At 39.0% G+C, this 23,585-nt stretch overlaps 1 protein-coding gene and 1 long non-coding RNA gene across 2 annotated transcripts; one reads left to right on the top strand and one right to left on the bottom strand.

Annotated features, from left to right (window-relative positions):
* Positions 1–355: 355 nt before the first annotated feature.
* LOC112142818 (transmembrane protein 47) lies at positions 356–10,419 on the top strand. The gene is made up of 3 exons (XM_024266403.1): positions 356–702; positions 4,173–4,313; positions 9,587–10,419. Exons 1-3 carry the CDS (start codon positions 486–488, stop codon positions 9,766–9,768), a joined length of 540 nt encoding a protein of 179 aa, XP_024122171.1. The 5' UTR covers positions 356–485; the 3' UTR covers positions 9,769–10,419.
* Positions 7,121–12,699, bottom strand: LOC118599641. The gene is made up of 2 exons (XR_004949070.1): positions 12,580–12,699; positions 7,121–7,577 (listed from the first exon to the last, which is right to left on the bottom strand). It is a non-coding gene; the product is annotated as an uncharacterized LOC118599641 (long non-coding RNA).
* Positions 12,700–23,585: the final 10,886 nt, after the last annotated feature.

Below are 23,585 nucleotides of genomic sequence, written 5' to 3'. Positions count from 1 at the left end.
TATGTGTGGAGGGCTACTCAAAATACAGTTACCTTCCTTTGCTGATGCTTGCTTCTTCCAGAATTGCTAAAATAAATTCAGAGTAGCAAAATAACAAGTGTAAAAAAAATAATTTATTGATATTTAAAATAAAACAAGTTCAAACACCCCCAAAACAAACAAAACACACAAAACACGCTAAATAAAACCGCATATTTAAAATAATTTTACATTTTATGCACGAATGAATCTTAACGGTTTATTATTATTATTATTATTTGTAGGAAATACACAAGCACAACATTTATTGTGTTGCACAGTCATGAACACCGCTACTTATTTTGAAAAGCCTGTCTACCGGAAATCTCGCGGTCAGCTCTCCAAGCTGGACGCCCTCGCGCACAGTCACGCGCGCACACAAAGCACAGACGGCTATGGTGAAAGCAGACGCAGGCGGACGTCTGGTGAGCTCGCGCCGCAGAGAGTGAGCGCGTGAGGAGGAGAAGATGTCTGTGGACGAAGTGTCCGTGTTTCGACCCTTCAAGCTTATCGCGCTGCTCTGCGTCTTCCTCGCTCTTTGCTTGGACGTGGTCGCTCTCCTGAGCCACTCGTGGGTCACCGCGGACCGGTTCTCTCTGTCCCTGTGGGAGTCCTGCTCCCAGTCCGGGCCGGATAACTCCGCGGAGGAGGCTCGGTGGAGCTGCTTCTCCACCCTCACATCTGGTAAGAGGTGATGCTCTCCGCCCGAGAGCTCATTTTGCTTCAGAACGGCTAGAATAGAAACAAAAGAATAGTTCTTGGTTGTTAAAAAATGAAATATAAATGGGCGTTAGCTAAAGTTGGAATGAAACCCCTAATTAAAGTGGGTAGGTGAACCCGTATAAAACAATAATAACGTCATCAAAACATATTCCCATCAGTGCGCTTGCTTTAATAAACACAGGAGGAATAGCTTCATGCACGCTCATTACTGATGCATCGATTTTCTATAAACTAAAAAACACTTTTATCTTTAAAATAAAACCACATTTTTAGGGTTTGGGGTGCAGCACTATGCTGGTACCTGTAGGCCTAACGCCACCACTCATCCATCTGTCAGCTTGTTGATCAGCAGCTGAGGCTGACTTTTTTTATTTTTTAAAAACATATCCAGTTAGTTCTTTTTTACATCTTGGCTAAATAAATAAACAGGAAGAATGATATCATATTTCATATACAATATACGAGGGATTTAACAGTTAATTGATTTTTCCAATCAATGATTGAATTCCAATCCCTTCACCCCTTTTCCTCCCAGTTGTTGAGAGCTTTCTGTTTACATGCTCCCCTGCTAGCTTACAGCCTCTCACGCCCCCCAAGCTGACATTACAGGTGCACCAAAAATGGTGAACCATATTGGGAGCTATCCAACCAAAGCTCAGACAAAGAAAACAAAGACGCACATGGATCTAGTCGTCTACAAGTGGATGCATCAGAATGTAGGGTGTTTTCTGTGTAACAAAAACAATATTTTTCTAACGGTGTTTGTGTGTCTGCTCCTGATACACAATGATTTGAATAAAGAAATACTCAGAAATGCATTTTTCAGCTATTTTTTCTTCATTTATGTCTTCCATTGTCAGACAAATGCTCCAAGAACATGTTAAAACATGATTTCCATCAGAGTGGGTCTTTAAAATGACCAATACTATTATATGCAGTGTATACATGTATATGTGTGTGTGATTTTCCACTCAGGCTTTCACGTTGGGATTGTGAGGTGACTGACCGCTCTGTGTTACTGTGGAATGTGTGGGGTTGAATAGCAGGCGGCTCGCTGGCTTTCAGGGTGCAGAGCTCATTAAAGCAACAGTGCAGCAGTGGTGGTGGTGGTGGGTGTGGAGGTTAAAGGTGCAGTTTGCCAAAAAGGCACAGAAAAAAAAGACTGATAAATCCACATATTTCCCTTCTCGTCTAAAGTTTCTGGAGTTCAAGTTTATTTTTGGATTGACATGACTTAAATAATAATAATAATGATTAAACGCGGCCTTGGAGAATGCTGAAGATGATAGTCCTGTTATATGAGAACGCTGTTTGCACGCATGTGTCAAAATAAAGTTGCATTTGATTAAAGATGGCAGGGACATTTTGGCTGAAGGCTAAATCCCACTGAGCTGAGATAAAGCCTGCACACACCCAAACATTTTAGTCTGAGCAAATGCAAATTGTGAAAAACACGATATTCTGCTCCAACATTCTAGCTTTTAAAAAGTTAACTTGACTTTTATTTCTCCCGTTAGGATAACTCGCAGTCTGAATTAATGTGGGGTTAAGGGATCACTAGCAGAGGCATGATGGAAAAGTCTTGGAAACACATCCTTCTCTGAGCAAAGTTGAAGTTTGAAGGGCAAAGAACAGACTGTCGGGTCAAATTAGTGCCCAAATATGCTGCTTACGTCTCAGCGGACTTCCACTTTGTTTGTTTAGACTCACACCAAAGTACATTATGTCTGTTTTTCCTTTTACAAGGTTTGTGAGTTTACGCTAAAGGGTTTTTATCATGTTTGATTTGAGCTGTGTGCATCCTTTTAGCTTGTCGCTCCTTTGCAGGCTTTCTTTTTGACAGAAATATTATTACTAGGCAGAAGATCACATCTGTGAGCACACAGGAGATGCATTTGAGACGGCATTGTGAAAGCATTCTTCACACCCATCATCTCCATATTTTGTCATACAGTTCAAGACCCCAACATGCATCCACACAGAAAAAGAACACTAGCAGAAACAAGGAATACTCCACAGAACTTGATCTTTGTCACAGTGATCATGTGTGACAGTTCTAGGTCCTCGTCTTTAGTTTTCAGCAGTTTTTTTGTGTTTCCTCTTTTGATTAAAGTTGTGAAAAGTTTTACCAATTCTCTTCACACACAAACCTGAGAACATGCAGACCTTCTCCAAAGACACTCCCTTGGTTTTGTTCACCTTTGGTTTGTTGCGATGTTGAACATTTGATCGCCGTAGCCACACGGCTTTGTTTGTGGATCCGTGTCATCTGATCAGAGGATTGTGTTTCTTATTCCCTGAGTCATTCAGGTGAGGATTTTATTGTGAAGGGCTTTTAGACCAAACAGATCCGAGAGGTGATGTCCTTCTACAAGTCACCTACTTTGGTAACTCTTTACTGTTTTGACAAAAGCTAAGCTGACAGATTCAAAAAATGTTTTGTTGGATTAAAATTCACCTCATTTTTAGTTTTATATATTTAAGAAGACTTAGGACAAGTTCCAGTAATCTTACTGTGTTTAAAATATATGTGGGCAACTTTTTTAAAGAAAGAAAATCATGATTTGTCTTGATGTTAAGGTACAACAAAAGATTCAAACTGAATTAATATTTTAAGATTAGTATAAAAGTGAAAAATACATTTAAATTTACACTTAACTAATGTTATAGGTAAAAGTACTTTTGATCTATTGTAAAAGCATTCCCTGGTCTTTAAATTAGCCAACAAAAATGTTGTTTTCTAGGACATAGTTTCTGCAGAGCAGCAGTTTATTGTTAGAATTTTGCCTCTCATTTGTGGCCAGGACTATTGGTGCAGAGTAATCTTGACACCCCTTTTGCTCCCAGTTGCTGAGAGCTCTCTGTTTACATGCTCTCCCGTTAGCTTACAGCTCCTCACACCCCTAAGCTAACATTAGCGTGCAACAAAAATGGCGAGCAATGTTGGAGCTATCCAGCTAAACAGTTATGAGCCAGACACCAATCAAAGATCTAGTCGTCTTTAAGGACGTGTCAGAATGAAGCACCTACAAATACAATCTTTTCAGCACTTTTTCTTCCACTCCTGATTCACAACAATTTGAATAAAGAAATACTTTGAATGCAATTTTATGCTTAATTTTCTCATTAGAAAAAAAATGTCTCATGAACATGTTAAAAACACTTTTGTTGTGGGTCTTTAAGAAAACTATTTGTGTTCAATTTTGTGTTTAATATACATTTAATAGAGTAAACGAATACTATTTAACTGAAGTTACCTTACTTCCTTTTTCATTCCTAGTATTTTTCAGTGGAGTGCATCTCTCCTGCAGGCTTCTCTGTAGAGGATCAGCTCTTGTTCTGCTCGTCTCTGCAGTCGATATACTCTGTCTGACGGAGCTTTGTCACGCGCCACCATGTTTTTCTGACCTGCTCGCTCTTTTGTTTTGCAGACTGGCAGATCGCCACCTTGGTACTGCTGGGGGTCGGCGCAGTTTCAACTCTGGTGGCCTTTTTAGTGGCCCTCATCTCCTTTTGCAGGGGAAGGCAGAGACAGCAGTATCGCATCGTGGCAGTGTTCCTATTCACTGCAGGTATGTCCACCTACCACACGTGTTCCCCCTACTTAATAATCTGCCTATTTGCATTCGCCACAAAGGTTTCCATGCAGAGAGGCTTTTTCTGTTCGCCATTAAAATGAGAAGCTGCAGAAGGAAAAACAAGCTGAGCTCATTTTTTTTTCTGTGGCATGGAATCTGCTGCCTTCGGAGCCAAGACAAGCCGTCCGCAGAAAATGCAAACTTCCCAAAGTGAAGTCATCGAGGGAGCGAGGGAAAAAACAGACCACAGACTTCTCGCCCAGATTGGTCTCATAACTGGATTTCAGCTTTGGAATGTCTCATAGAGAACATTCCAAAACACCCCGAGGGGAGGGAACAAAGCTGGATGCAGCAGAGGGACAACTTTGCAATAATACAAAATGATGAAGACAAATAGTTGAGAAGCATTCTTCTCTGTTCCATAGAGACACATTGGTTATTGATGCATGGCTTTAGTGCAGTTTCTGTTATGATACGTTCACACCAGCCTCAGCAACTCACGTTTGAGAGACCACTCCCCATGAAAAGTTTAAGTAAACCAGCACTTTGCGTTTCCACATTTAAAACTCTCACAGTCCATTTTCAGGCTCAACGTAAAAAACATGTAGGAACTGAACGTGCTTTGAAAGTTAAACCAGTTGGATTTGGTAGAGACATACGGATGGCGTCCTTTTTAAAAGTGCCAACATTTGAAAATTGATCATGATGGAGAAGTTGTGGTTTGTGCCCTGCTGGAATTCTAAAGCTGATAAAAAATGTCCTTAAAGTCCCTCTATGACCATTTTTTTATTTGAAAAAGCATTCTCAGTAGTGTTTTAATTATGATTATGACATTTTTAACCAAAATCCCACAACCTAAATGTCTTAAAAAGCCATTTTTAATGTTGATCTGAAGCCTCGGTTTACAAAATCTCCTCTGAGGGGGTGTGGCTTTTGGCGCTGAGCAGCCCCGCCCTGATCCCTCCTGTCTGATTATCATAACGCTGCCTTGCTAGCATAAATTTTCACTGATGCTACATAACAATGTCACGCATTCTCAGTAATGTCCAGCTGTATCGTTTTGAGCCAGATGTCAGCTCGGACGGACAATGAAGTGAAGAGCTTCGTGGACCAAACTTACCACAAAAGCCTGCGGTCAAATGAGCCGCCGTTCGCATTTTCGTGGTCACATCAAGAAGCTCCATGCTAGCAAGTATTTTATGAAACTCATGCAAAAAAATCTAGTGATGGCTGATTTGACTACGGAAATGTGAGCTCATTTGACTGCAGTCAAGGCCATCTTCTCTTCTCCGGCACTTGAGCTAGGCACGCTAGCTGGGCTAGATGCAGGGATTAGCGCATGTGCACCATAGCTGTCGTATTAACAGTTCATAAATTCAAACAGTCTGTCTGCAACAGTTTGATTGACAGCAATTTAAAAGAAGAAATACTCGGAAAGGCAAAAACAAAAAGATTTATTATTACATTTGTTCTCTTTCATAAGAAAAATGCCACGCAGACATGTTTAAAACTCAAAAAACAAGGTTTTATTGGAGGGGGACTTTAATCTGATCAAACATCGGATTAGAATTGAACTGTGTACACGGGCCCCCATAAAATGTATCCAATTCTAACAAAATTTTACATCCGCCACACCTTTGATTGGAAAAATCATTCTGACACACAGAGCTTTTTAAAATACCAGAGACAGCCGTACAAGAAGTTCTTTGTAAACAAACATGGCTAACATTGAGCGAGACGGTCTTCTGGACATAGTTTTCTAAATACCTGTGGCCAGTCCTGAACTTTTTTTCTTGGCTATACAACCCCATTAGAAAGGTTAGGGTTAGGTTAGTATGTGGAACCAGCAACAGCATTTAGCCCCCCCTGCTGTCAGACACGGCACTCCAGAGTCCAGCTGCTTTGCTCTGAGACATGGTTCTCCGGCTAGACCGCACTCCGAAGCCTCCTCCGGAGCACACGCCATCTACACATGACGTAAAAGCCAGCGCAGTAATGACCCACAATCAAAATAAGAGTTTACATGCACCACAATCAGATCAACAATCGGCATGACCCGCCCATTTCGATCGGAAGGAAATTTTGATCCAAACGAGTGTGATCGGGTCAGAGTATTCTGATCAGGCTTTTAATCCAATTCCATGTGTCCATGTAAGTGCAGCTTATGACACCAAGTCTTTCATATATCAGAATAGAGCTGTCAAAGAAAAAAGCCTGAAGAAAGATTCACAAGAGTTGCACCACTTTGACATTTCGCACCAAGTCTCTTCCAACAGTGAGAACATGCTCTAGTATTGGGTAGTGACAATGCCGTGTGAACATCGAAGGCTAAAATGCAGCTTCAAGAACCTGCTCTGAGCCCATTCTTAAACATGTGACACATTCCTGGTGTGAACTTAGCATAATAGTGAAGAAACTCCCCCAAAATGAAAATACAACTCCTGCTGCAGTTGTTTTCTGCAGACATGCTTAACAAGAGTCTTCAGAGTTTCTGAAGAAATTGAAGCTAAAAATTTATTTAAGGTCTAATGATGTGCAAAAATGTGAACATCTGAGATGTGGATCATATTATTTCACTTTTTTAAAGTCATATCAAAAACAAAATACTGAAGACTTGCAGAGCCATACAGTTCTGCTGCTTTTCCAGCTCTGCTAGTGTTTAGGACTGAAAAAGAGATCCACAAAATGTGTTGTGGATAATTACCTGCAGAGTAAACTGTTTATATCAATAGTTTGTGTCAGTTTAGCATCTTGTATAAACATTAGCCTTCTATTGAAACACATTGTGGTAGAATCTTTAGTTTTTTTTTTTCTTTTAAACACCAGAGATTAAAACTGCAGCTATTTCCTGCAAACCGTGAGAATGCTGCTATTTTTCTGAGCGTAATTGCTTTAAGAGCCTTGAAAGACGGGCATTGCACTCAGACGCGCGCTGCTGCACAGAGCAGCAGCACAGCCGCCGCTAAATGCCTCTCGGCGAAGGGGGGGACCGTGATTGGATGGTATTTATTTTTTCCTCCAGAAATGTGACCTCACTGAGCAGCGAGCTCAGCCTGGCCTCCATCAAACCAAGTCTCAGTCTCCCGTCGGCCCCCCCCTGCGCCCCCACCGCTCCGTCCTGCAGGCAGGAAGGGTGTAGCCGCGTTGACACAAAAGCCTTTCCTCAAGAGTCACCTAGACGGCATGAGGAGGAACTGACGCTGCCGCCATGTGGGCCGGGCCTTTGATCAGATCTCTGGAGGTTCCCGGTGCTGAACGCTGAAAGGAAAATGACACATAATGAGGGAAACTTTACAGTTAGCTATTTCAAATATGTGTCACTTTAGATAATAGACGGATATTCTGTTTAATTCAGCTTGTAGCTAATGAAAAACGAGGCCTTTCTTATTGTTATTCTTCATTTTCATGACAATATTGATGCACTTTGAACTGTTTGGCCTATAAGGAACTCTATTATTTTGAGTGCAGCAAATAATCTAGTTTTAGATCAGGAAGTAGGTCTAAGGTTCCCTCTGGAAAACCCCGCATGGATCTGTGTGTTTCAGCTGCAGCCGCTCTGACCACCTGAATCCACTGAAGGATCAGGTTCTCCTGCTAATGGAATCATCTGAGCTCACACTGTCTGATGTGAAAATGCATCGCAGTCATCTCTTTTTCAACTTCTGCTCAACCCTGGTGGTAAAAAGCTCTGGGTCAAAGGAGGAGATCCAAAAGGAAGCAGCACAGAGGGATTTTTGTCTTTTTCTCCTGCACCTACATAAATGATGCAGCAGCAGATAGATCGCACATCACTCTAGATTTAAGCTAAACGTGTGGAGGAGGATTTGTAAAGTGCACTTAAACATACAGATGTAAAATCCTGGAAAACCTAAAATAAGCATCAGAAAAACGTACAATATTTGATCAGTTTAGTCAGTTCAGCTTTCATGTAAATATTTTTTTTTAGATCTTTGAAAGCAAACATAAATTTATTGTTTAAAAGCAATTAATTTGTGTGATGCTTCTTTCCTTTAATTAAAGCAATCTATTATGGCTTTTCTGTTACCGCAAAATAATCATTGTGGGATTTGATATTTCCTCTCTTCTGTAGAAGATGATAAAAGAGGAACAGAAACTTGTTTTTTTTCACTTTTCTGAATTCAAACTATTTTTTTAAAGGAAGAAGCAAATTGGAACTGACATGAAGACTTAACCGTCTCTCTTCCTGTCCTTATTTGAACCCTTCTGGTAATCTGAGAGTAGGTAACACCATCATCAGTATTAAAGCTTCATGAGGAACATTTTACTTAGAAAAACACATGAGACTGTTTACTAAAGATGTCAGACGTTTTACACAAAGGATTTTTTTCAACCAAGTCCAGGATGGTAAAGAGATCAAACGTAGAAGCAGCTGCTCAATGAGCCAAATAGAGCTGAACACAGAAGAACAAAAGAAAAAAGGGAATCAATGTTGAATTAAAAAATCTATCAGTTTATTTGTAAACTAAATTAGCTTTTAAGAAGGCATAGTTGTAAAAAAAAAAGAAGGGTAAATGTCTAAATTATATAAAAACAGTTTAAGATTGTAAAACGTTTAAATAGATAAATGCTATGATACGAGTAATAAAGCTACAAAATCTTCCTTTTCAAGGTTCACCTAACTAAAAACTGTCGTATTATCATTAAAATATCTTTTTTACATATATATTTTACCCCAACTTCAATAAAATGTTGTATTTTTAAACTTTGAAGTTTTTAAAATTGTCGTTCCATCTTAAAGTTTAACGAGTTTAAGAATCATTCAAAGAACACATTTATTTTTAAGGATCTGGAGCTTTTCTATTTACTGCAACCAAACAAAAATGTTTAAAAAATAATGAAAAAGTAAATAGAAAGGAATGACTTTAAAGAAGCACATAATTGTGCTTAAATGATTTAACAGCAGAACTTATCCTAAACCAATGAGCTCTGATAGATCCAAATGTTATTGTATTCATTGATTAGGCAACATAAATGAGTTTAAAAATAATTTAAAGAAAAGTTTTGAAGAAGACTGAAAAACTTATACTAGGAAACACAAAGGGTTTCAAAATTGAGTGAATTGAATTGCGTTGATGGTCATTCTGTTTACTTTTGCTTCATGTGTGCGGATGCTAATGTTTCCTTGCGAACCACGACTGACTTCCTCGATGGTTACAATGCTCCTGCTAACCAATTCCGTCACTGGTTGCAGGTTTAATCCTGCCATGCTTTCCAAAAGCTGAAAACTCTCCGTGTCTCTGTTCCAGTGGTCCTGCAGGCCTGCGCCCTGGTCCTCTACCCCATCAAGTTCATTGATGGGACAGTCCTGCAGACCTACCACGAGTTCAACTGGGGGTACGGGCTGGGCTGGGGAGCCACCATCTTCATGCTGGGCGGGGGCATCCTGTTCTGCCTGCGGACGGACATTTACGAGGATTCGATGTACTGAAACGTGACGCCGCCGCCGCTGCTGCTGCTGGACGAGCATAAACACTCAGAGACTCACTCTGCACGCGTGTGCCGGAGCACAGAGCTTTCCTCCTTATTTTTAGACAAGTGGTGAAGGCCTTATTTAGACCTAAGCTGTGTGAGCAAACCCCAACACCACCTCCACCTCCCACACACACACACACACAGCCGTCAGGCTCGCTGATAATGGAGGGAGGTGGAAACAACACCAGAGTGCAGAGAGAGTTCTGGATGGGCCGGAGCTGCTGCTGCTGGATCTTTCCGCTCACATGGATGTTATTGTTAGAGGGATCGCTCAGACCTGAATGTGCAGAGGCTGAATAATTCACAGGACTTCTCCACATTTCCTTTTTTTTTTATTCTTTTTATAGATTTTCACAAATATTCGCTTGTTGCTGATGTATTTATGGCACCATTTTTCCATTTTATGACTATAGAAAACCTGAACTAGTTTCTCTATTTTAGCTAAAAACACAACTAGAGTTGAAATTATCACAGTTTGATAAATGCTATCCAGTGTGTAGACATGTTGGAAGACTCTGATTAGTTTGTCTCATGAAAATGTAAATGTGTACAAAGGATTTCTACATGAAGGAGAAGTCAGAATAAAGCACACTTGTGGGAGCATGAAGAGTTGTCGTTTGTGTTGCATTTTGTCACTTCTGGTTGCAAACTCAAGCTTATTTCTTTTTGCATAAAAATCTTATTGAAATAAACTAAACCTTTAGAGAAGAATAACATCTCGGTCTGTGGAAAGAGTAATAAAACCAAGTGTTGATGTATTACATAAAACAGGATTATTTAAAGTCTGTTTTCACATTAGATCTCATTCTTGGGCTGCACGGTGGCGCAGTGGTTAGCGCTCTCGCCTCACAGCGAGAAGGCCCCGGTTCGAATCCCGGCTGGGACCTTTCTGTGTGGAGTTTGCATGTTCTCCCCGTGCATGCGTGGGTTTTCACCGGGGACTCCGGCTTCCTCCCACCGTCCAAAAACATGCTTCATAGGTTAATTGGTGACTCTAAATTACCCCTAGGTGTGACTGTGAGAGTGAATGGGTGTGTGATTGAGGCCCTGTGACAGACTGGCGACCTGTCCAGGGTCCATGGATGGATGGATCTCATTCTTGTTCTTGCTTTAGGTTGAAGTGGTTCGAATCCTCATTGAATCTGTAACATTTGCTAAAACATGTTTTTTTCTTATTGTGAAGTATTCTTATTTTCAAGATTTTGAAACCAACAAACAAATGAAGCTTTCAAACTTAAAGGATTCTAGATAAAGCTATTTAATCCTAGATTAACATATTAACATCAGAGCCTTAAATCACCAGGATTTTAAAGCACAACACAATCCAAGACACACAAAATGCCTTAAAATAAAAAATTATAATATGCAATAAACTTTTTCAACCATTGTGAGATTTGTATTTTGCCTATAAGATCAAGGTTGTGGTTCCAAAGTGCTCACACACTGTTTAACTCTTTGTTGTTCACTTCTACTGCATTTTTATATATAATTTTCAGTCATTCTATAATACTTTTTTATTTTTCTACTTGATGCTGCTGTATCAGAGCAGCCCAAACCATGATGAGACCACCTCCAAGATTTTCGTGACCCTCTAACTTAACTTGAATCATCAAACTTAAGAACATGCACTCTGAAAATTCTAGATTTTTATTTTTTGCACCAAGTTAATTCCAGCTCTAAGGAACAAAACAGGCCTCCTTTAAATTGGTTCGACTTTTTTCAGTTATTTGTTACCCAAACATCAATCAAGCTAGTAAAAACTTTAGTATAGTTCTTGTATAAAAATATTTAAAAAATAAATGAATGAAACATGTTTTAATTACTAAATAAAGGCATTTTTGTTTGCAAAATCAAAATAATAAATGAAGTAAATATCTTTGCCACCTTCATTTTTCTTTTGACATTTGCAATAAAGGTTAATTCTGACCATCAACTTTGAATTTGTCAACTATTGGAACTTTTTTAAACTGTAAAAAATGTCTTTATCTGTAATTAACTACTAATTCATGTTATGTTTAAGTTAAAATCATCAAGTTAAAATTATCAAATTTACTTGTGAAAAAAGCTAAAATTGATAAATAACTGTAAGAATGACAAACTTTGTCACATGGAAAAAGCTTCATGCTTGACTGGGTGTTGTGCAAAAAGCAGGAGGTGTTGCTACACTTGAGCTGACAGGAGTAGTTTCTGTGTTTATCCCAGTGAGGCCTGCAACTGCTGCAGCTGGTTAAAGAATCCACCGACGGGGACAAACATTTCCCACGACTGCAGCCGTGTGAGAACGCAGCAGCTGTGAAGACGATTTACGGCAGCAACTTCCAGAGCCACAAACTCTCATTATTACGCCTCACCAACAACCCTCACCCAAGGCCTCTGTGGGTTCCAACAAGGTCATTTCAAACATGCTTGTCTTATTATAGCACCGACGGATCTTTAAAGTGTCCCACCAGAGTGACCCGCATGTCCCATGATCATCATCCTGGTAAACTCTAATCACTTTAGGAAAAACTGAGTATTATAAGTATTAACAAACTACTTAAACATTTATCACCTTAAAGTGTTTAAAATATCTTAAAACCCTTTAACTCAATGATATTTTAAATCTTTGATGAAGGAATTTACAAGTGAGTTTGAAATCCAGCCCCTTCACCCCACTGCTATTTCTCCACCTCATTAGCAGGGTGATGTAAACACGTGACGCATTTCATTGAAGACAGTATTGATTGTTTTCCAATAAATTTTAAGAACCACCTGCTAAATTCCTCACCAGCATGCCAGACAACCGAGGATGCAATGGATTTCAGTCAGTGGCCACATTTGTCGTCTATCTCCCCCTAGTGGTCAGAGTGGTGTACTGTTCGGCTCCGGCTATTTGAGGATTGTTTCAAAATCCTTGTTTTGACCGCTTAGTGGATTTTTCTTTTGTCAAATCATTCTAAGAGGTTTTTTTTTTAATTAAATGTGTGCGTTGATTAAATCACTGTTTTTGTCATAAATAAAGTCCTACAAACTTGCACAGAATGCACAACAGATACATTTTATTTCCATAAGCTGTTACCATGGAGATTAAAGGTCTAGTTTTGCATCATTTGCATCACTAGTAAGAAGCCTGGGATGATCCAAGGTTATAACTTCTGCAGCGTACATAAAACTCTGATTTGAGTCAGATAGGCAGATTTATTAACTTGGAGTATTGATCAAAACCAAAAACGTACCAGATGTGAGTAAAAAAAAACAACTTTATATTTAAACTATATTTTAGCCAATTATTTCTAGACAAAAGACAGTTGTGAATCATGTAAAGTTTGTATCTGAATTGTATTAAAGTTTGCATTGAAGTGGGTCTGGAGAGAAGCCTGGCCCCTGGGTGCAGTAACCAGCCAGGCCCTGCACACTTTCACTCTGCAGGGACAGATTCCAGTTACTGAGCCTGGGGGACAGTGACAAACTTGAATCCACTTGCTTTAAAAAAAATAAAAATAAAAAAAAAAAAAAACAAGATTGTTTCATAAATGTTAATCACAAATGCCTAAATTCCCTAAAAACAAACCTGACGTTTTGTCTGCTCTGCCGGTCCTCAAGTAGAAGTCTCCTCAGCTCTTGTAAATCAGAGAAATGGAGTGAAAAGCAACACCTGGGCTACACATTACCCTCCTAGCAGTTCTCTGTCATGACTGGCTCCACCAAAATTACACATTAACCCAAAAAAACATAACCCACTTCTCCTCGACTATCTATCTTCTGCAGCCGTGCATGTCCCCCCCCCCCGCCGGGTCCTGTTTAACCCACATACTGCTGCACTGACCACTTGTGATGGGAATGCTCAGAGAGACATCATCATCTGAGCAAATGCATATCTTTAACAGATGTGCAGTGTTTTAGTCAAGTGTGATTTCAGCAAATGCATATTATTTTGTGTTTGTCATGTTTTAGGTAAGGACCGTGCTCATTTCAGTGCTCAAGAGACACAGAGTCGAGCACAGACGGCTAATTCTCAAGACTTTGATCAGAAACGTGTGGGAGAGATGCATCTGTCCGACTGACCTTGTAGATGTCAGCAAGCGCTGGATCAAACATTAAACGCTGCAGTCAGCCTACAGCCAGATGTCTGCTTTCTCAACATGTAATTTACATACAAACCAATGTTAAAGGTTTATATGTCATTTACTCATTATAGTAAGTTTGACAAGAGTTGATAAAATCACATGCTGCAAAAAAGTTCTTTGTAGTAATAATTTTGCTCTTCCTGTGTTCTGTTTGAAAGTCTTTATTTTAAGCCACAAAAAATGCCTAAAATAAAAATAAGTGAGCATTCAACTATTTTTTGTAACAATCATCCAGTTTATGTTTAGCAGTTAAAACAGTTCCTGTTATTTCTTTCCTTTCTCAGGTTTTCTGGGTGTAGTATATAAATTGACCACGAGAGGGCGGTAGAAGCTGCAGAACATCAGAATAAGGGAATTCTTTCATCCACAGTTTACATATCTTTTTTTTTTATTTTAATGTAAATGTAGATCCAGTATTATAGAAATTATTAATTCTAATATAAATACGGCTTTTATGTTTGTTGTTCTTTCATACAAATCCATTGCTGAATGTGTTTGTACTGTTTGTAGTTATAAGTTAGTTAAAATGTGTGTTTTTAAGATAGTTAAAACAGATTAAAAACATTGTATTAAAAAACAGGAGTATGTGCAGTAAAATGTCTTTGCTACAAATACTTTTCCTTAAAAAAAGTATTTTTTGCTCTAAATGAAAATCAATGCTTAATTGTTTATAGAGAAAATGAGGCATTTTTACCATTTTGAAAATGCATTTTTCTTGTTTTTTTTATTTATTCATTTAATTTTTTGTTCTTCAAGACTTACAATCTGCTTCAATTGAGTATTTCATTATGTTAATAGAAAGGTTTTCACATTTGACAGAGATTTTGATGTAATCTTATTTGTAACTTTAATGTCTTTCTATGTTTGACCATGGAGTTTTAAATCCTTGAAACAATGTCCAAACATTAAAACAGTTTAAGTATAAATAAATAATAAAATAAATGAATACATTATTATTGATAAATATTTACAAATACAAAACAAAAAACTGACATTTATAAATATACACTTTTCTTATTAGGCTGCTCTACATACATTTATTTCAAATGTCTAAAATAAATATTTTGAACTGAACTGGAGTGATATTTAACTGATATGTTCTTTGAAAACATTTTGCAGCATTTTTTAATACTAATCTTCACTGTATAAGCAGACTTCTTTATTTTTTTTGCTCTATGAGTCAGACAAAAAGGGAGTGGTTTGAAGAAATGTACATTTGTTCAAATACTTTTTGTTCATAATAGTTTTGCAGAACTTGTCAAGAGCTGTTTTGACAGCATTAAATCGTGAATAAGCACCTTAATTTTTCAGGGGGATTACTGCCCTTCATTTTTTAAGAACAAGCTGCATACTTCTTGTCAAAACAAGATAGCAGCTTTTGAAAGATATTTCCAACAAGCTGAAAAATTGGATTAAGAGGCGAAACAGCAGAGAAGGGAGAAGAGTTTATGCACATCCAAAACAATTTAGCAAAACCTGTTGAAAATGAAATAGTCAAAATGGGAAACAGATTTTTTTAAGACTATAATCTTATCCTAGTTTCAGTTTTTGTAAGATAAATCTAATGCTTTAGTCACAACTGCCTTTACTGGTGGATACAGGATAAAAAATGGGCAAACCAGTACGAGGCACTCAAGGGCCCGCAGGAGATATCAAAGACAGAGACCGCTCGGTGAGACCTTGGAGCAAAAACGTCCATTAATAGATTTTTCTTCAGGTACGCTGCGGGCAGCAGGTTGTAGTGAACAATTAAGACATACGTAAGGGTAAGGTGAAGTACCGGTATGTGAGATGCAGTTGGGAACCATTAGTACTGTTCAAGTGATAAGGGCGCACTCCATACCCGACTGTTTGAAATTAAGAAATCAGACAAAGTATTGTTTGTGTTGATATCCAGGTATCATAGCACTTAAGTATCACCTGCACACACCTTGCATGCAACATTTGCGTTGTTCATGTGTCTCCTACTAATAAATGTATTCTTTAAAGTTATTCTGCATTCATGTGGTGTTTGAAGATTTGTTGTTTTTCCGACATTCATGTGTGATTTCCAAGTCAGTCATTTTTCCAATTATTCCAACACCACATGAACGCAGCATTTACCTGAGTTTGAGTTTGCCGTGAGGGACATCTACCTAATGGTGAAAATGGCACTAAAATTATATTTAAAAAACAGTTTTAAAATATAAACTCTAAAATGTAGTGTTTTAAAGTCATTTTTAATCAAGATTCAGGCTTTTTTTTTGTTTTTTTTCAGATCCCGTGCTATTTCTTTAGTTTACCAAAGCTCGCTACAAATCTGTTTCTGTTTCAGCCCTTCTCTCAAATTTTAGAACCCTCTGTGGCCCTCCGAGTAAGAAGGATTTTGTCCACCCCGGGGTTACAGCGTGGCATAAAGACACTGTTTGTGTGTGCCTCACCTGTACTCCCCTCTCTGATCACTGGCGGGAGCCATCTCTAGAATCCTGAAGGCACTTCATCTCCCATCAACCCCAGCACACAATTCCTGGATGCCGCCCAGCTGACTCTCATTTGCCAATCACCCACGGGACAAATAAAGGGTAACCAAACCCTAAATGCATTTTTATTGACCTCTATAAATGGGGCTTTAAAAGTGTAGTCTGTTGGTCATTGCATAATTTTTGACAAATTATGCACAAATTAATATTTTGTGCACAACTTTGCAGAAAAAAATATTAAAATGACATTTAGTTTAACGTTTAACATGTCTATTTCAAATACAACTTTTCTTTGTTTTGAATGCAACTTTCACTGCCTTGAATAAAAAAATTCTCCTGTTCACAAACTTAAAAATCCGTCACAGGTATATACATGGAGTGCCAGAACATCAGTATTTGAGTGAGCATGGGCGTTTATTAAACTACAATAGAATTAAACTTTAAAGAATGTTATTGATCCCCTGACAGGAAAAGTATCTAGCTCTTCTGGAAAAAGAAAAGACATTAACAGCAAAAAGAGAGAGAGATATTAGCCAGAGAATGATGAAAGAAAATAAAGGCGTCAGAGCAGGAGCTGGCGAGATCCCTGTCTCTGTGCTGCTGCCATTCTGCTGTCTGCTCGCCGGTGCCAGTGTTGTGTTAAGGTACGTTTCTCCTGTCAGAATTTGTTTCCCCAGCCTCAGCATCATGACATATCAGGACGTATCTTGGAACAACACCTTTCAGCAGTGTCATATCAGCGTGGGGTATACTCACTTAGCCGAGCAGTTCATTCCCGGGACAGGAGGGGCGGACGTGCTCGCTCCAGCTCAACCAGTCCACATCACCCATCACTACCCGGGCCAGGCTCTAGCAGCACCTTGATCCAGACAGAGATAACGGCTTAAGAAAATGGATGAGCTAAGTTAGAGCTAAAGTAGGCTGAGTGGGTGCTGACAGTAGCCTTAGTTAAAAAGTAAAGATTAGAAACCGAGAGTTGGGTATTCTGATCCTGACTTACATTTTTTTGTGTATTTCTACTAAAGTAAAGTTAAGTAAAGTAAAGTACAAAAGTTGACTACCAATTATCATACTTTAGCTTCAAGTTAGCATGTTGTTTTTGTCACGTTATCTTCTTATTAACAAGTAATTTTAATAGACAAGTTTCTTTTTTATTTTTTATTTTTACACCTAATGAGTAGACTGGGGTGTCTACTACTTCTTTTAGGAAGGTTTTCCACCCCTTTTGGGTCTAAAACGATCTACTGTTGCATTGTTAACACGATCAGCTAGTATAGTCTGACGACCACAAAATGCGGTCGGAGATCGCTGTATTTTGATCTGTGTTATTCAATGTTCAGAGCTAATGATATAAGGATAGTTTTCCTGTTATGGGATAAATAACATTCTATAAAGTTCTATTTTGTTCTAGTTTAATAAATAACCTTTAACGCGCAGGGCAGTTTGATCAACTGCTGTTCTGGCACTCCATGTATAAGCCTGTGATGTATTTTTGACAGTTTGTGAACAGGAGAAATTATTTTTCAAGACAAAGAAAAGTCCTATTCAAAACAAAAAAAGTTGTATTATAAAGAGACATGTTAAACTAAATGTATTCATATTTTTTCTGCAAAAATATGACAAAAAATATTAATTTGTACACAACTCTGCCTTTATGAATACGTTTCTTTTTGACAGCCATCTTACCCCATAGTCCCACGTCATTTTAGAAGTCCCACGTCATGATCTGCAGCTCCAGGTATGATAATAGTCCTGTTTCCCAGCCCCACCCCTCTGACTGGATTTTAAATTTTGGCTTTGGGTGGAGTCACCCTCCAACTTCCCTGTTTGGTGACCCTTTAAGCACTGCAGAGCCTCACTCAGTGCCAAGTATGGTTTGTGCCACCATGTCTGTGTAACAAGGTAGCCGAAAACCCACCGCAAGCTCCTTTTTTGATCTGGAGGTGTGTGGAGACAACAGTTTTTTGTTAAAAGGGGTTGATTTTGTCCAGCAAGGGAAGCCGTTTTTGGTCTGTGTTGGAGCCAGGATCCTCTGTTACAGATAAGAAAAATAGCAGGAGTTTTGAGCTAAAATGTCAGGCTACATCTTCTTCTTCTTCTCTTCTTTCGGCTTTTCCCTTCAGGGGTCGCCACAGTGAATCAATTCCTCCATCTAAGCCTGTCTTCAGCATCCTCCACTCTAACACCAGCCACCTTCATGTCTTCATTCACTGCATCCATAAACCTCCTCTTTGGTCTTCCTCTAGACCTCTTTCCTGGCAGCTCTAGACTCAGCATCCTTCTACCAATATACTCACTGTCTCTCCTCTGAACATGTCCAAACCATCTCAGTCTGGCCTCTCTGACTTTATCTCCAAAACCTCTAACATGTGCTGTCCCTCTGATGTGTTCATTCCTGATCCTATCCATCCTGGTCACTCCCAAAGAGAACCTCAGCATCTTCATCTCTGCCACCTCCTACCTCCAGGCTACTTAAAACCATAAAAATACACAATAAATAAAGCAAATAAAAAACATGCAATTTAAAAGTAGCTCAGACAACTAAAACAATGTCTCTTGGGTTTATATAAAACTATAGAATAAAAGTAGTGACTGAGGGGTACTTAGCTCAAAGAGGGGTGCACACCTTTGCTGCACACATGCGCTCAATTCCCTCTAATGAGGCGGTGTGTTCAGGGTCCCTCTAATTTAAAAATTCTAAAACATAAAAACATGTTCCCCCTGTTACATCTGCATTACTGAATGTTTCTATCTGGACCTGATCTTCTTTTACTGATCCTGCTTTATGTCTGATTGCCTGCCCTGACCCACGCCTGGACCCTGACAACTCTAGTCTCTTCTTTGATTCTCCCTCTGCCTGTCTGACCCTGATTTAGCTTTGTGGACTTTTAGCTGTGCTTAGTTCTTGTCTGAACTAATAAATCTGTTACAACTTCCACATGCCTCTTTAAATGTTAGTTGGTCAAAAAAATTCAGACCAGAGATCAGGTTGTCCCTGTGTAATGGTAACAGCTAAAGGGTTTGATCATAAACATAAAACAGTGGAGATTTTCTTTAATATAGTGGCCACTCAGGTGGGTCAATTAGACAGGTCATTTCATATAAAGTCGGTGGACAAGCTGACAAACTGCTTTAAAACGTCACCTAATTGCTTTTTGTTGGAGCTATAGTGCTATTGAAAATTCCCCTAATACATTTTTTGTTAATAAAGTACTATTAAATCTGATATATATATATTTTTTAAATATCTGCCCCTTCTCTGCCCTGAGGGGCCGTGTAGGAGCTTGAAAGAGTCTTTCTAAGTCCTGCTTGGCTCCTCCCCAGCTCCTATGAAGCCTGGCCCTCAGCCACCACCATAATGTATCTCGCAGATAGTCAACTCCAATCTTGTCTTGTCATTTATGCACAATTTACTTATCCTGCTCTTTGTCCAGAAAGATGACACCTTCAATGCTGATGACAACTGAGGATGTGGTGCCAAAAAATGTCTTCGTTGGAAACCTCTTCAGTTGAGATCAGTGCCAGTCCTCACTTGTAAGGCCAACCTCATTGCCAAGATCGGGTCTAGCTCCTGATAACTGCTCATCCAGTTTTTCTACCACTTAAAATTTATAAACTATCAAAGCTTTGTCAGCCTGACTCATCAATTGGTACTTTTTGAAAGTATTAACTAATGTTAGAATTATATAACATGTCCATCTATCTTTTTCTTTCCCTTAACACTACATCCCCACTTCCATGCCTTGCACTATAGATAACTGTCTAAATATTCCTGCAAATACTCCTGACCATCTTCACAACATACATAACTCATCTGACTTTTTTTAACCTTTTAGCAATGAGCATGCTCAATATTGCTTACATATTTGTGAGTGTTCTTCAGTCTGAGTGCTTGACAGCCTGCAGGTTCCCACTAGCAGTTTAAGGTGTCAAGGAACCTGTTTTCACCACTAATGCACCCCCACTGACACCTTCAGTTCTTTTTTTTAATCAGATGAGTGCACAAAAACAATGAAAACACCTTAGTAGAGTAGTTTAGGCAGTGGCAGAGATGAAAACCTTTTAAATGACAACAGCACAATGGAAGGCAACAACAAATTAAAGGACTTGAAGTACGTATTTCAACGTTTTCTGTACGTAATGTATTTGCAATATTGACTCAAAAAATGGGCCAAATCTTTATAGCTTCCCAGTAAGTTTAGGTCTGATTTAACAACTGGAATAAACATAAAACGGTAAATGGTGCATACCTTAATAGCGCTTTTCTACCTTTCCTTCAAGGCCCAAAGCGCTTTACAGTCACAGCCCCATTCACCCACTGGTGGTGGCTCCACCAGGGGCAATGGGGTTCAGTGTCTTGCCCAAGGACATTTCAATAGGCAAGGCGGGAATCGAACCCACGATTTTCCAATCAGGAATCGACCGCCCAACCACTCCACCACGGCCATCCATCAAATCATATCGAATCGAATCGAGTCGAGTCAAATTAAATTAAATTAATTCAAACTTTTTTTATTAAGCACTTTTCATAGCTTACAGTAATAACACAAATTGCTTTATGGAATAAAAGCCTCTTTCAAACTTAAAAAACTCCAAACCAAAACAAAGTATTTGACATAAAAAATGAAACGACACATGATGCCTTAAGCCCCTGGCTGTATTAACAAAGCCTGTTTGATGTGAGTTCTACAAAGGAAAACACAAGACAACAATGGCAGATCTGAGAATGGCAGAAAGCTGGAAGCAAGATGCGTCTCTTTCACCTGTGTTTACGTCTGAACTGCCACACCTCAACATTGAAGCTTATTTAAATGATGGAAAGCATGATCACATTTCTTCCCAAGAAGTATTTAAGGTCTTAAAATTTTATTTGATCTAGGCGTTTTGGCTTTCTCAAATTACCCTCCTTGTGTATTTTTTACATAATGATAATTCGAGTGATAATTATAGGCAGCAGTTTTGATGATTTTTTTAGGTTAAAAAAAAAGAATAAGAATTTTTTTGTAAATTAATATTAAACCCCTTCAGTTTTTAGACTTTTCTGTTTAAAATACTCTATGGAAATAAAACTTCCCTCCACGGGAACTCACAATCTGTCTCTGACATAAACAATGTGACCCCCTTGAAGACCTTTTGACACAAACAGAGAAGAACAAAATCTTTTGTCAGGCGACGCTTCGGAGCAAAAATATGAGTAGAGCAGAGTCTGATAATAACTTCTGGCCTCTGGCCATATCTCCCCCCAAGTATTTTGCAGCTTTAGGCTAAAGTTCACGACTCAGACGAAAGAATAAACAGACCATTTTTCACTGGTATTTTCCTCCAACGAAGCACAACTGAGTGTTGAAAGAAGTGTCAGTATTCATACAGTATGAATGTAGGGCACTTTCACCAGAGCACGCTTGGATCTGCTCCAACCTGCTTCCTTTTTCTAATACTCGTCTTGTTTTAAGAAATAAAGAATTTCTCTTGTGTCCAAAAATATATATTAACATCTAGGATTTATTGCCCTCTTTTAAAAAGTAGTTAAATGTAATGAAAATTATTTTATATTTATGGTATTTGTATTAGAAGTTCAAATGTCAGAACACAGCAGGACAGATATCTTCTTTCAGGGTCTTAAGCCATGAGTAAAAATATATTTCAGTAAATTACAAACATGCTTTTTCTGCAATGCACTAAAAACAAGAACACTTCAAACAAAATAAGAATTTATTCAAAATGAACACATACATTTAGGACACCTCAGTGTTTTGTCTCATAAACTGAGACCTAACAGGAAAAACAAGCTAAATGAAGAAGATAAAATGAAGCAGCCGGAAAATAATGCAAAGACTCTTAAAACAAACAAAGCACTAGACTGTGTGGCAAGAAGGGTAAGTACCTGGTTGGAGCAGACTGGTGAGACATCTCAAGAAAAACAGAAAGGAAAGACAAACCCTCATCCCTGGTGTGATCATCACTCTTGTTGATAGTTTACCCTTCAGTACATCCCGTCAGGGGTCGCCACAGCAAATCACCTCTCACTGATTAGCACAGAGCGTTTATGCAGAGATATTTACGCCTGATGCCCTTGCTGACACAACCCTGTATTTTCATCCGGGCGGGAGACAAGCACAGGGTGACTCAAACTTGGACCCCCCTTGTAGCTGCATAGTTAGACAGTAGCATGAAGGGTCTTGCCTAAGGACCCACATTGGATTTTGCTCATTGCACACCCTGAATGTACAGTGGGGCCAATCAGTATTTGAACACCCTGTAAGTTTACAAGTTCTCTCACTTTCTGGAGGGGTCTGACATTTTCATCTTAGGTGAATGTCCACTGTGAGAGACATAATCTACAGAAAATCTGGAAATTACATTGGATGGCCCAACTACTAACATGGCCAACACCAAAGAGCTGTCCAAAGACACCATATACAAAATTGTAGACCTCCACATGGTCGGAAAGGGCTCAATTGTCAAACAACTTGATGTAAAAAGATCCACTGTTGGAGCAGTTATTAGAAAATGGAGGAAGCTGAACATGAATGCAGTCTTCTTCAGTCTGGGGCTCCAAGCAAGATCTCACCTTGCGGGGTTACAACGATCCAAAGACAAGTGAGTACTCAGCCCAGAACTACACAGAACGAGCTGGTCAATGACCTAGAAAGAGCTGGGACCACCGTTTCCAGTATATCATTACCTTCTTAAAATAATTGCCTAATCTTTTTGGACAAAAATTATTTTTTTACTTAAATCCTCCCCTCCCCTCACCCACACACTTGGTTGAACAGACCTTGCCTTTTTACCCCTTTAACATGCCTGCCTATGTCAAGAATGTGACTTAGGTGAATTTTTTTGCCTAAGTCACAAGTTAGTGTGACTTAGACAATTTTACCAACTTTTCAAGATGGCGGCTGGTTTAAGATGAAGAGATATTTACATAGATGCTGAGGAGCCAATTGTGCATGACTGGGGGGCTCTTCAGTTTAGCAGTGATGGCAAGGTCCATTTCAAACTGTCTTTCTCAGAAGCTTCTGAGTACAGATATCAAATGGGTCATTGGCATGGATACATTTGTTTCCGTGTACTTTGACAACCAAGGAGAGAAAGTTCCAGAACATCCAGTCAATGAAACCAATCATGCCTGTCAAGTGTCATCGTTTCGTTGACAGTTTTCCACACTAACAGTCATCAGACAAAGATCTCACAAAGAGGAGCTGGAA

The sequence above is a fragment of the Oryzias melastigma genome, linkage group LG14, assembly GCF_002922805.2.
Source record: "Oryzias melastigma strain HK-1 linkage group LG14, ASM292280v2, whole genome shotgun sequence".
NCBI lineage: Eukaryota > Metazoa > Chordata > Actinopteri > Beloniformes > Adrianichthyidae > Oryzias > Oryzias melastigma.
This window is presented reverse-complemented; position numbering and strand designations above follow the sequence as displayed.